This window comes from Ochotona princeps, chromosome 10, assembly GCF_030435755.1.
Source record: "Ochotona princeps isolate mOchPri1 chromosome 10, mOchPri1.hap1, whole genome shotgun sequence".
Taxonomy (NCBI): domain Eukaryota; kingdom Metazoa; phylum Chordata; class Mammalia; order Lagomorpha; family Ochotonidae; genus Ochotona; species Ochotona princeps.
In genome coordinates this window covers 24,672,696-24,684,919 of record NC_080841.1, presented here as the reverse complement: position 1 = coordinate 24,684,919, position 12,224 = coordinate 24,672,696, and the positions used below count along the sequence as shown (strand labels likewise).

General features: G+C 36.5%; 1 protein-coding gene across 1 annotated transcript in view; it reads left to right on the top strand.

The window, feature by feature from the left end:
• The window catches only part of USH2A (usherin), a 641,433-nt gene that overhangs the window by 46,375 nt on the left and 582,834 nt on the right, over positions 1-12,224 (top strand). Inside the window, exon 4 of the mRNA XM_004578639.2 lies at positions 11,288-11,351. Coding sequence (XP_004578696.2) covers positions 11,288-11,351 — 64 coding nt within the window. The remainder of the gene's footprint in view (positions 1-11,287; positions 11,352-12,224) is intronic.

Genomic DNA, 12,224 nt, shown 5'->3' with positions numbered 1-12,224 from the left:
TTGCATATCTTTGCTGGTGAGGTGTGTTTCTTATAGGCAGCACATAGACGAGTCTTGTTTTTTAAACCATACAGCCACTCTGTATCTTCTAATTGCATAACTTATTCTATTTGCACTCAAGGGTATTGTTGACAAGTAGTGAGTTATTCATTTAATTTTGATAAGTATTCCTAATATTTGTACTTTGAATAGGAAATTGTATGCATTCAAATTCTTTCATGATGCTAATTATCCTTTTCTGATTCTGTGTATTGCGAGCACATCCTTAAGTATCATTTTTAAGGCTGGCTGGCTGGTGATAAATTCTTTGAAGAATTTGTTTTTTGAAGCTTTTATTACACCTTCATTTATAAGTGTGAGCTTCACTGGGTTCAGTATTCTGGAATGAGAAGTTTTTTCTTTTATGACTTGGACTGTATTTCTCCATTCTCCCCTTACCTGTAGAATTTCTAATGAGATCGCTAATGGGTGTTCCTTTAAAGGTAATCTGGCATTTCTCTCTTGCACATTTTAGTAGCTTGTCCTTATGCTTTACTTCTTGAAATTTGAGTATAATGTGTCGTGCTGCAGGTGTTTAATGAAATACATCTATTTCAGAACCTGTGCACTTCCTGTGCTTGGGTGCTGAGATCCTCTTCAAATCGGGAAAACTTTTTGCTGCTACTTCACTGATTATGCCTTCTAGGTCATCCTTTTCTTTCTTTCCTTTAGGAACTCCTAAGATATGTAATCTAGTTGTTTGAGTACATCCCAGAGAATTTGCATACTTTTTGGATAGTCTATCTTTTTCGTTTGAGATATTTGCAAGGATTTGTCTTCTAACTTACACATTCTTTCCTCCTCACCGGATCTATTACCACTATAGTTTTTCAACGTATTGAATTCTTTATATCTACTATTTCAGCTTGATTCTTCTTTATTATCTCCATGTCCCAACAGAATTTCTTGTTCGCATTGTATACAGACGTTTTTCACTCATGAACTTGCTCTTTGTAGTTTTGAGTAATTTTATGGTCATTCTTTCTAATTCCTTTTCAGGCATTTCATAGGTCTCTAAATCTTCGCAACTAAGTACTATCATGTTCTTTTATAATCCATGTTCAAGTTGTTTGTGTTTTGCTACTTGGTTTCATACTTTTGGGGAACCCACTTGTGGTTACGTCTTCTGCAGGCTTTCTTCTTGGAAATGTGCCTTTGTGGCTTCCTGCAGTGCCTGTGCCTTTACCATACCCAGAGCTGGGCGCTGGGGAAGGCCAAGGAGCTCTGTGGAGCAAGAGTTCCAGTGACAACCATGGCAAATCACGTCTGTTGTCAGAAGGGGGAGGGAATGGTCATGCTGTCCACGGAGCCACCTGCCTTTCCAACAGGGGTCAGTTTGTGGTTTGAGCAGGCAAACTGAATCCTGAGATGAGTGTGGCAATGGAGAGTAGCAATGTACCCTTTCTCTGTGGCATTTATGGGCACTTTACACTTTCCCAACTCTTTAGGCAAGACTCAAAGTTGGTGGAAGCTGCGACTGTCTCCCTCAGACAGTATCTACCCGTGGCATAAGGACCATAGCAGCCTTCACTTGCATTATTCTGGGAAGATGACACTACTGGATCCTCCTACTTTTTTCCTTGGTGGGGGAAGGGAGTGAAGCAGTATGTCTTCACAGAATTTGGAGGGCGCCTTGTCCCCCTCACCCCCGCCAGCTCTTTAGGCCAGCATTGAAGTCAATGGGGCCATGGAGCTCTTCCTCAGAGGCGATCATGAATGGCACACAGGCTGCTGCAACCTCTTACCTTGCTCTGAGAGGTGGCATCTACACCACTCCCTAGCTGCCCGCTATGGAAGTCATTGATGATGCCTTGCAAGCTGCTTAACCACCTGCCTTTCCAAGCTCTGTCCAGCTTCACAAGAACTCAGTTCCTCCCCTATTTTTTCTTTTCTTTTTTTTTAACCTTCCCTTGTTCAAAGTCAGTGTGTACCTCTCCCTGTTCAGTCACCTTGAATATCCCAGCATGCAGGTTTTTATTTGAGTATATTTTCAATTTTTTTGGTAAATACCAATAAACACTGTTACTCATTTTATGATAAATATGCATAATTATGTGAAAACTACCAGATTATTTTCCAAAGTAGATGCCAGTTTACATTGATACCAAAATTGAATAAAACTTCCTGTTGCTCCCTGTCTTCACCAGGATTAGAAATTTTGTATATAATTTTCTTTTATTTTTGGCCTGTTGGTTCAACTTTGTATTGTTCTTCAAGATATCTTCTAATTTTTAGCTATTATGTAAGAACAGATTTTCATACTAACCTTACTAAAGCCATCATTACTCTGATAATTACATAATTCCAATGACCTTGACAAATTCATAATTAATTTTAATAGTTACATAATACAATCAGCTCTTTTCAGATATTCACCTTAAATATCTAAATTGACATGTTATGGTTTCACTATGGAAAAAGGCATTTATTTGTGTTTTTGTTATTAATTTTAAAAATGCCCAATTTCAGTTTTGCTATTTTTCGCTGACCTGAATTAATTAGAAGCATGTATTGTTTCTTTTTAGATTGTTTTCCAGAAATTTATTCTATTTATTTGAATCCCCTTTGTTGCGGGGAGAAGAGGGAAGAATAAAATATCTTCCATCTACTGGTTACTTTCCAAAAGCCCAGAATAACCAGGACTAGCCTGTTTTAAAACCAGGAGATAGAACTTTCAATTTGCGTTTCCCACATGGGTAGAAAAAAATCCAAGTGCATTGGTCATTGCCTGCTGCTTTCCAGACACATTAGCAGGAAGCTGGGTAGAAAGTGCAGGCCAGATGGGATTCTAACTGGTATTCTAACATGGGGTGCGGGTGTCCCCAGCATGGCATAGCATGCTGCACTACAACACTTACTACTCATGTCTGGTTTAAAGAAGGAAGCTGGATATTGATATTATTTCAAATACATGCAAAATGCCATGGTTACATTTCCAGGCTCCTGTGCCAAATAAGCCTGTCCTTGGATTCAATCCATTTGCATTCTCTTGATCTTTACTACCTTGAAGTCTTTGCTTTCCAATCTGTTAAATGGAATTTTAATATGTAATCTTTAGGGTTGTTAAAAAACAACAAAATAATCGGTTCAGAACATACTGATTTTCCAAAATACATATGAAACTATTCTTACCTGTTTGAATACCTGTTTTCTGCTTGAAATAGTAGAAAATAACTTTACTATTGTTGTAAATATTAAAAGAGAATATGCTTATGAAAGGCCCTGTCACAATTATCTATGGTCTTAGATCAAGTTAAATTCACATGAAAAAGCAATAATTTGATGCAACTTTATATTTAGAAACTTGATTTTAATAATTGGTATATTGAAGATTTTATAAAATACTATGCATGCAGAATTTTTAAAAAACAGATTAAATTTCATGAGCCTTTTATAGTATTTAATCCCCTTTAGTACTTGTAAATTTGTTTTACCGCATCAAATGTTGCTCAGAGTATTCAGGAGGTCCATAAATGGGTTTGTTATACCTTGGGGATTGACCTGTTGCCATTGTACTGAACTGCACTAATTCTTCAAAGGGAGGTATGGATTGCAGGTGATTATTTTTAAACTGAGGAAATAATAAAATTTCACTCTTAAAGACATACAATTAGGGCTTATTTTGAATTTTGCTTTTGTTATAACTTTTACTTAATATTGTGAGTATCAGAGAGCTATAGGAGGAAAGGATATTATAAAATAATTTTTTTATGTTATGGTGTCCATTTATGAGTACAGTTATATCTATCGTATCTTTTCTCTAAGTAGAGACGGCATGCAGACTGGATCATTACTTCTGCCTAATGAGCCAGGCTCCATGCCACCTCTCTAATCAGAAAAGGGATAGGTACAGAATGTTCCAACGGGCTTGTTATAAATCATTTTTTTCCTTTTGCTCCTTTAAAAAAATAAAAAAAATTAAGACACGGTTCTACACAGTTTGGTCCACACACGGGGTGGTTTTGTGCAGAAGAGGTCATTGTGCAACAGATTAGCGAGAGCTGGATGGGAAGTGCTGCCCACTGTGCCAGGTAGGCTGTCCCTGCTGTGGAGCACACAGTGCCTCGAACACAGGCAGATTGAATGGGATCCCGCGCAGATCAGGATGTCAAGTTTTGACTTGATTCTCTATTTTTCCACCCAGAAAGCTATGTTCTACGCGAATGAGCTTTTTCTTTGAGTCTTATATCTAAGTAGCAGAACTTTTGAGAAGAATGTGCCACCAATTACACTTTCTCTTGCAGTCATACTTGCCTTTGCCTGAATGCTTTACACGGAAGTCTCGTTTGTGTAGATTACTCACAGTGGAGTAATCTGACTTGGTCAGAGCGATTAGATACACCTTGGGTCATTAGTATCACTCAGTGTGTGTGTGTTCATGTTGGAAGCATTTTATTCTAGTTATAGGCTCATGTCAGTGTGTGTGTTGGTCTACAGTGAAGGGGACTTGTAGTAAACATATAGAAGTCATTAAGGCTACTGTGCCAACAAACTAAAATTGAAATTTTTGATCAAAAATTACAGAACCGGGTGATTTAAAGCTTTTGGGAAATATGTTTGAGCCTATTTATGAACAGAAGGCTAGTTTCCCATTAAAAGTGAGGATTTCTACACTGCATTCATTTTGGTGTAGCATTTTTTTAAACAGCATTGATTATTAGTGAATCAATCACATTTGTTAAATATCCAATCAAATTCTCAGAGAATGAAGGATGGTCATCTAAAACAAACTAGCTTTCCTCTAATGTGTGTTTTCTATTAACGTTTTGAGGATGCCTTGTACATTAAGAGAAATGAGATGTATTTCATTTCAAATGAAATGCAGGTCTTTTCTTAAAAAAAAAACCCTGGGCTCATAACATTATATTACATGCAAAAATAAAGAGGGTATAAAGCACTTTTTAAATTTAATGTATGGTTGATGGTAAATGTGCACGTATCAGAGAGTTAGAAAGCCCTCTGTGTAATTGTCATTGCATTGCTTCCTCTTTCAAGTTTTTTAGTGCATTGCTTTCCTCAACTGTTATTGCTGCATGTGCAATTACAACGTCAAGCACTTGCCACTGATCGTTTTCAACAACATTCTCCAGGAAAAGACTGTTTCCCTTGGGTGAACTCTATTCTAGCCTTGTTAGTGAGGTTTTTCTAGGGCACTGCTAGATAAATCAGATAATGACAATCATCTAGTAGAGATGTGGAAGCATTTTTTCCCAAGGACCATTGGTGTAACATCATTTGCCAGCCAGATAGAATTATCACGTTGAAAGTCAGCCTACTATAGATCTACTGAATTTTAGTCTTTGCCTATGGTGGCTTAGGCATGATGAGCCAACTGATTTCATGTTCTCGGTGTGGCACATGGCCCGACTGTTTCCCCATCACCACAAGGATTTGACTTTAAAAGAGCCCAAATCTCATTTTCCTCTTCCCATTGGCTACTGGATTTCTCTCTGATTGAAGACATTTATGAAATAACTGTTAAGCAATGGAGAGGTGAAGGATGGTTACAAGGAAAGCTATCATACCACAGAATATGTTCTTACCAATCTTCAGCCACTAACATTTCCCACAATGTTACAAATGTTTGATTATATTCAGAGTTCTGAAAACATGGATTTGACACTGTTGAGCAGTGTTCTTATTGTTATGATGCAAAGAGAATTTTTGCTTATTCTTTATTTGCCATTGCCGGTGACAATATCTTGTTTCCTAGGTGACTCACAATTACTGTCATTCTTTATTAGGTTTATAACTATATTTCATGTGTTAAATATTAATATAAATGTTAACTTGGTTGTTAATTTCAACTAATTGCAAGTATAAATAGTTGAATTTTTTCATGTTGAAATTTCTTACATGCAAAACTATTGTATTATGAGTTCTAGTACCTCTTGTGAATATTTATTGGGGTTTTTTTTGATAGATGAACATGTTGCATATAAATACCACAACATATATTCTTTTTTTCAATTGGTGTGCCATCTGTTTACTTAGTCTTATTGCAAACCTGTTTTTACCTTGATTTATGCATTACTGTTTTAACTAAGCTTCCCAGGTCATCTGGTGATCACGCAACACTGTGTCTTTCTAGTCATGATTAGATACTCATGAGGGCTTTCTTGTATGAGTGCTGTTTCCTTTTTACAAATGATATAATTTTAGGCCTTTTTTTGTCCTGTGAATATTTTTCAGAGGAACTTATAGAATATTTGCACCATTGAGTATTTTTGTTAAAAAGTTGACAATTATCAAAGAATGACTATGTTCTATCTCTATGATTATGTCCTTGAAATATTTTATAGCATCTTCTGCCTCCATTTGGCATTATAATTTTCCTATTTGGAACAGATTATCCACATTAATTCTGGATCTTCAGAAAAATTCCCTATTTAAAATATGCCTTTAAGTAAGTATAAATTTTGTAGTAGTGGCCTGATGGTTCTATGATAGAATCCAAAATTTAAAACTAAAATGGTTTTTAAAGGTTATAAAACCCAGTCTCTCTATTTTACAGAAGATAAAATATATTTCATTGTATCTGTGCACCAGAATGTTCCTTTAACTGTTACTAAAATATAGAAAGGGAATTCTAATTTGCTAGTTCTGTAAGGTTTTTCTCCACTTGCAACACCCTGGTCAGACTACTATCCTTTTTACCTGTGTAATCATAATCTCCTTCTCAACAGTATTTTTAGTTGTATCCTTGTCCCCTTACCTTCCAGCCTCAATACTATTGAGTAAGCCTTGGATTGTGTTACTCCTCTCTTCACAACCCTTTATTGGGTTATCATTTTGCTAAAAGCATTAATATAGTAACTAAAATCCTAAGAATAGACTACCTGGCTTGATTGCTTGCTTCCGTCCTCCCTTCTTTCCTCTCTGCTCTTTCTTTCTTTCTTTCTTTCTTTCTTTCTTTCTTTCTTTCTTTCTTTCTTTCTTTCTTTCTTTCTTTCTTTCTTTCTTTCTTTCTTTCTTTCTTTCTTTCTTTCTTTCTTTCTTTCTCTTTGTTTTTTTCTCTCTCTCTCTCTCCCCCTCCCTCCCTGTTTCTATCTTTCTCTTTCTGCCTTCCTTCCTTCTCTCTCTCTGTGCCTGCCTGCCTGCCCTTCTTTCTTAACAATTTAGACTTCCATCATCTTCAGCCACTTCCTTGCCTAGAGCTAACCTTCCAATAACCACCTCTACTCTTTCTCCTCCATAATACTGACTCCTCTATCATGGTGAGCCCAGTAGGGGTCAGGGAACTCCCTGATGCCTGCCTGGAACAATTGGTCCCTAGATGTTTGGGAGATTTGCTTTCTTTCCCTTATCAATGCCATGATCTTAATGAGACCTCTCTTGAATATACAATCCCAATAATATCCTATCATACTCTCCAAGTTGCTCAATTTTTCTATAGCTCATGGTGTTTTTTTTTGTTGTTCTCTTATGCGATGTAAATTACTCATTATGTTGATCTGTGTATGAATGCAAGTTTCATACACACAAGAAATGTGGTGTTGTTAAATTATGCATCTTTCAAAGGCTTCTAAGTCCCCGTCACATAGTATCCTTCCAATAGAATTTGCAAATGAATAAACATAAGACAGAACCGCAACACCTGATGTTCAATATCGTGGTTCAGTTCTAAGCCTCATCTTTGCTTGTTGATACCTCCAAGACTCTGTTTCCGAATAAAGTCACCTTTATAAAACCAGGGATGAAGACTTCAATATCTTCCTTTTAGGGACATGAGTCAGCTTAGAATGATGATTTTATGCCTTTGGGGGGGAATTCCTTGGGACAGAGCATGTTCTGTGTGTGGTAGGAACCTTTTAGCTGTTTCACAACTGTCAGAATCAACATCAGAGTTACTCAGATTCCATGCATCCCTTTCCAGCCATAAAGCAAATCCACCACATTCTTTCCTGGGGTCACTGAAATGACCAGTGTCTCTTTACTCCTGACCTAACATTCCTGTCCTCAGGCTTTACCTTCGTATTCAGTGAACACTGTGGTGTGTTCCATCTCCTCTGTCACTGGAGCTTTCTGTGTTCTTGATTTCATGGCTGTGCCTCAAAATTCTTAGTTCTGTCTTTCACTAACCAGTTGACATCTTTTTTACTAAGTCACCATATTTAGGGAAATCATGTAACTTATAAGATTGTTTAAAAATAAAAATTTCTGATTTCAGAGACTTCCAAAATTCTTCTTAAGTACCCAGATTTGATAATATCAGTTGAATAACTATGTTGAAATATCCCACTCTAGCCAATAAACATGTACAGTTATTTTGATTAATTAAAATCCTACTGCACAGGTTTTAATTTATCTTTCCCTGGTCAACCTCCACATTTGTTCTGTAGCAACCATATAGGTCTCTACCATGCTCCCTCCACCAGTCTACTTTATAAGAATCCTCCTTCCTCTCTGCTTTCCTCTTTCCTTTCATTTTCATTATTAAACATTTATTGAACAATTTGTCATGTACCAGGAGTGTAATAGGCCTGTGAATAAGACTAAGTACTAAAGCTGGTATCTTGCCAGGGAAGTTTATTTAACATAAACGTTTCTAAAAGTTTGTGAGAAATGGATTTTATGGGGGGGGGGGGGAACTATACACATGGATTTCAACATTTTTGGTGCTAAAATCAGCTTATCTTTCAATTTTGTTTCCCATGCAATTTTATTCCATCCTCTCCTGTACTTGGAGAATAGTGTGAGCTTATATCAACTCATATTACTATCATGCGGTAGAGTTTGTGTCCCACAGAACATCCTTCCAACCTGAGGCTTTGAAGGATGGGATGGGGCAGGATTGTAACAGAGGCAAAATGAAGTGTGAAATCTTCATCCCCAGAAAGTTTAATAGTTGTGGGACATTAAAAATGTAATATGTGAAGCTGCCAGATGGTATGTGAAGATGTTGGAAGAAAGACAGGTTGGGGTGTGAACGGGTTAAGATGAAGGATAAGCAAGCAGGGTTAGTGTCCTTTACTTCTTACCTAGCAGGCCAAGTCAGACTGTAAGGGCTGGCTTTGCTTGGTTTGTCTTTTGTATCCTCAACCAGAAGCACATAGACATGCTATGCCCAATCGGTTGTATTCAGATGCATTTTTTCCTCATTTTCCTCCTATCTCTAAAAAAATATGCTATTCTTTATAGAGTTCCTGGAATCAGGTCAATATAGTACAAACCAAGGTGCCTGATTGGCTAATTAATTGGGTGAACACACTGTCATGTTCCTTCTTTAAATTAAGTAGAGGTTTCAGAGCAGTCTGTACAGGAGATCTAAAGATTTCTACAAAATTTTTCTTTGCTTTTCCTATAGTTTTGTGTTGATCACAGTGTTTGAAAGGACAGTTGTTTTCATTCTTTGCAGATGTCTGTATTTGCAGACAGGGCTGATAGAATTACCAGTAGGAAAGTCAGATCCCCTAGCTGTGGAGAGCACATCTTCCTGTGAGCATCTGTTTGTATAGTAAAGGGAAAACTGAGATCAAGGGCCAGCAAGTAAACATGGCTTTCTCTAATATATATATAAGCAATCTATATTATCATATAAAATACACATAATATAATATATAATACAATATTTCTGTTCATAAAAATATTCAAATACAAAAAATATTGGTATTTTCTAAAATATGTCCTTTAATATTAAATATAAAAATATTTTTATATGCTATATTCATGTATATTCATACACATTGACACAAACTGTCTTTATGTATCTGAATCTTTGTTCTGTTGTCTTTTCCTTTTTCTGTGTTTAACATCTCATAATACTGTGTGCCAGTTTTATTATCCATCCATTGCTCATCCAACACATCTTTCCTCTGCCCTTTTTCCTCCCTGGCATTATCAAGAAATTGTAGCAAAGATAAATCAAACATTCTTTAAAATTGTTATCAAGGCTGAGTCAAGATGAAATCATTAAAAATTACTTTGAGGAGTGTGGTCATTTGTTGAATTAGCAAGTGCTCCAAATTTAATTTTCGAAACATTTAGTTTTGATTTGAGGTAATCATCAGAGCCCATCCTCTTACGTATCTGTGATTAACACTTTAGCTAGAGTTTTACCCTTTTACTTATTTTTCTCATGATTGAAAATTGAACAAAGACAAGATTTTTTTTCTTTTTTCTATTGTCAACCCTTGTGGGTTTTATTGTTAGTGAAATTATAGATAAATATTTGCTAATCAAATTAAGAACATAGGGCCCAGCGGCGTGGCCTAGCGGCTGAAGTCCTCGCCTTGAACGCCCCGGTATCCCATAACGGCACCGGTTCTAATCCCGGCAGCTCCACTTCCCATCCAGCTCCCTGCTTGTGGCCTGGGAAAGCAGTCGAGGACGGCCTAATGCTTTGGGACACTGCGCCTGCGTGGGAGACCTGGAAGAGGTTCCTGGTTCCCAGCATCGGATTGGCGTGTATCGGCCCGTTGTGGCTCACTTGGGGAGTGAATCATCGGATGGAAGATCTTCCTCTCTGTCTCTCCTCCTCTCTCTGTATATCTGACTTTGTAATAAACATAAATCTTTAAAAAAATTAATAACATAGTGTTATATGGATGAATATTGGCATCGACCTAGGACTTAAAGGGTCATCTATTTGTTGTAGTTTGGTGCTTAAACCTGGTTGTCCTAGAAGAATTCTCATGAGGTGATGAATGTTAAGATTGAACTAGGATTCTTTTGAGATATGTGAGCCAGTACCCATAAGTATGAGGTCTTCAATTTATGCTTCTTTGTTGGAGATTTTCCAACCCAGATATCAATCTAAGTTTTGAGGGAATCAAAATAGATTTTGGAGTTTGTAGCCTAGCACCAGTGGGAAGTGACTGTGGGAACCTTCTTTTTTGACAATGCTTTGAAAATTACAACTGGGAGCATATGATAATCAAACTTTTGGGTTCAGATGATAGAGGGTTTTGAACTGGAGAGAATGAGAATTTTAGTTTGCAAAGGGGATTCATGAAAAATGTCACAACACAGATCAGTAAGTAAGGTAACACAAACAGTATAGTTTGTATAGAGAGAGTATGCAAAGATATTTAGTTAGACATAACAATCTTGCAATGAACATGGAAAAAATGTGGTATCATAGTCAATCAAGTGGAACTAGTAGAGTATATATTGATCAGTATGAATTTGAAAGGACAGTCATATCAACATGTTTTAAAGCTTTGTGACTTCCAAGGAGTGCCACGTGAGTATGAACTATTGCTTGATAAACTGAGATGTCTCATACATACATACATGTATTTTGCAGGTTTTGAGCAGTATGTTGGAAGAATGCAAGATTTTCGATTATATGAAGTGGCACTTACAAATAGGTAATCATATACAATATTTGAATCTCAAAGTTAAAGAATGCTGAATTCACGTAAAATAAGACTACTGTGAAGAAAATAACATTTTTCATCTGTACAGCATAGGACAAATGCCACCTAATTAATGTTTACAGTGTTTGTTTTGGCTTGGTCTATACTTATTATCCCCTAGAACCACTCTCCGCTAAGTCCTATAATATGAAATTGATTAAAAGCTTTACAAAAGATTTTTCCTAGGAAAACTCAATTTGTGAACACTACAAAGAATTTGAGATACATTTGTTTAAACTCTGTATATGAAGTATTTCTGATATTTAAGAAGCTGTTATATTTATCTCTTAAAATGGTTAAATTTATGACTACTAGAAAATGAGCAACACTGAAAATGATTAATTATTTTGGTATATAGGAAACAACTCAAGAGGTTGGGTTGCCAGACTCAGAGAAAAGAAGAATGAATATTTGAAGTATTTTTGTTACCTTTTTTTCTATTTCCAGTGAACAAATGGGATGTAGACTTTGGCTTGCTTTAATGAACTGCTTCTCATCTTGATAGTAGTTGGGGTTTTGTGCTGGTGCTTCTCTAAGGCACAAAGATTTACATTCTATTCAGAAAGGGTCCAGTAACATTGTTCCCAAAATTTCTTTCTCAACAAGTGATATGATGACACCAAATTTTATGGATGAATTGATCTTATTTATTTCTAGTAAAATTTAGTAGGATTGTGTTTTCAAGGGAAGATGTAGAGTAGGGTGGTAAATTTTCCAGGAACAGAACTACTTTTTGTAAATTAGGGATGCATTGCTCTTTGGGCAGGTCTGTCGTCAGTGGCAGATCCAGTGGCACCATAGACAGTCTCTCTCATTGTCCACTTT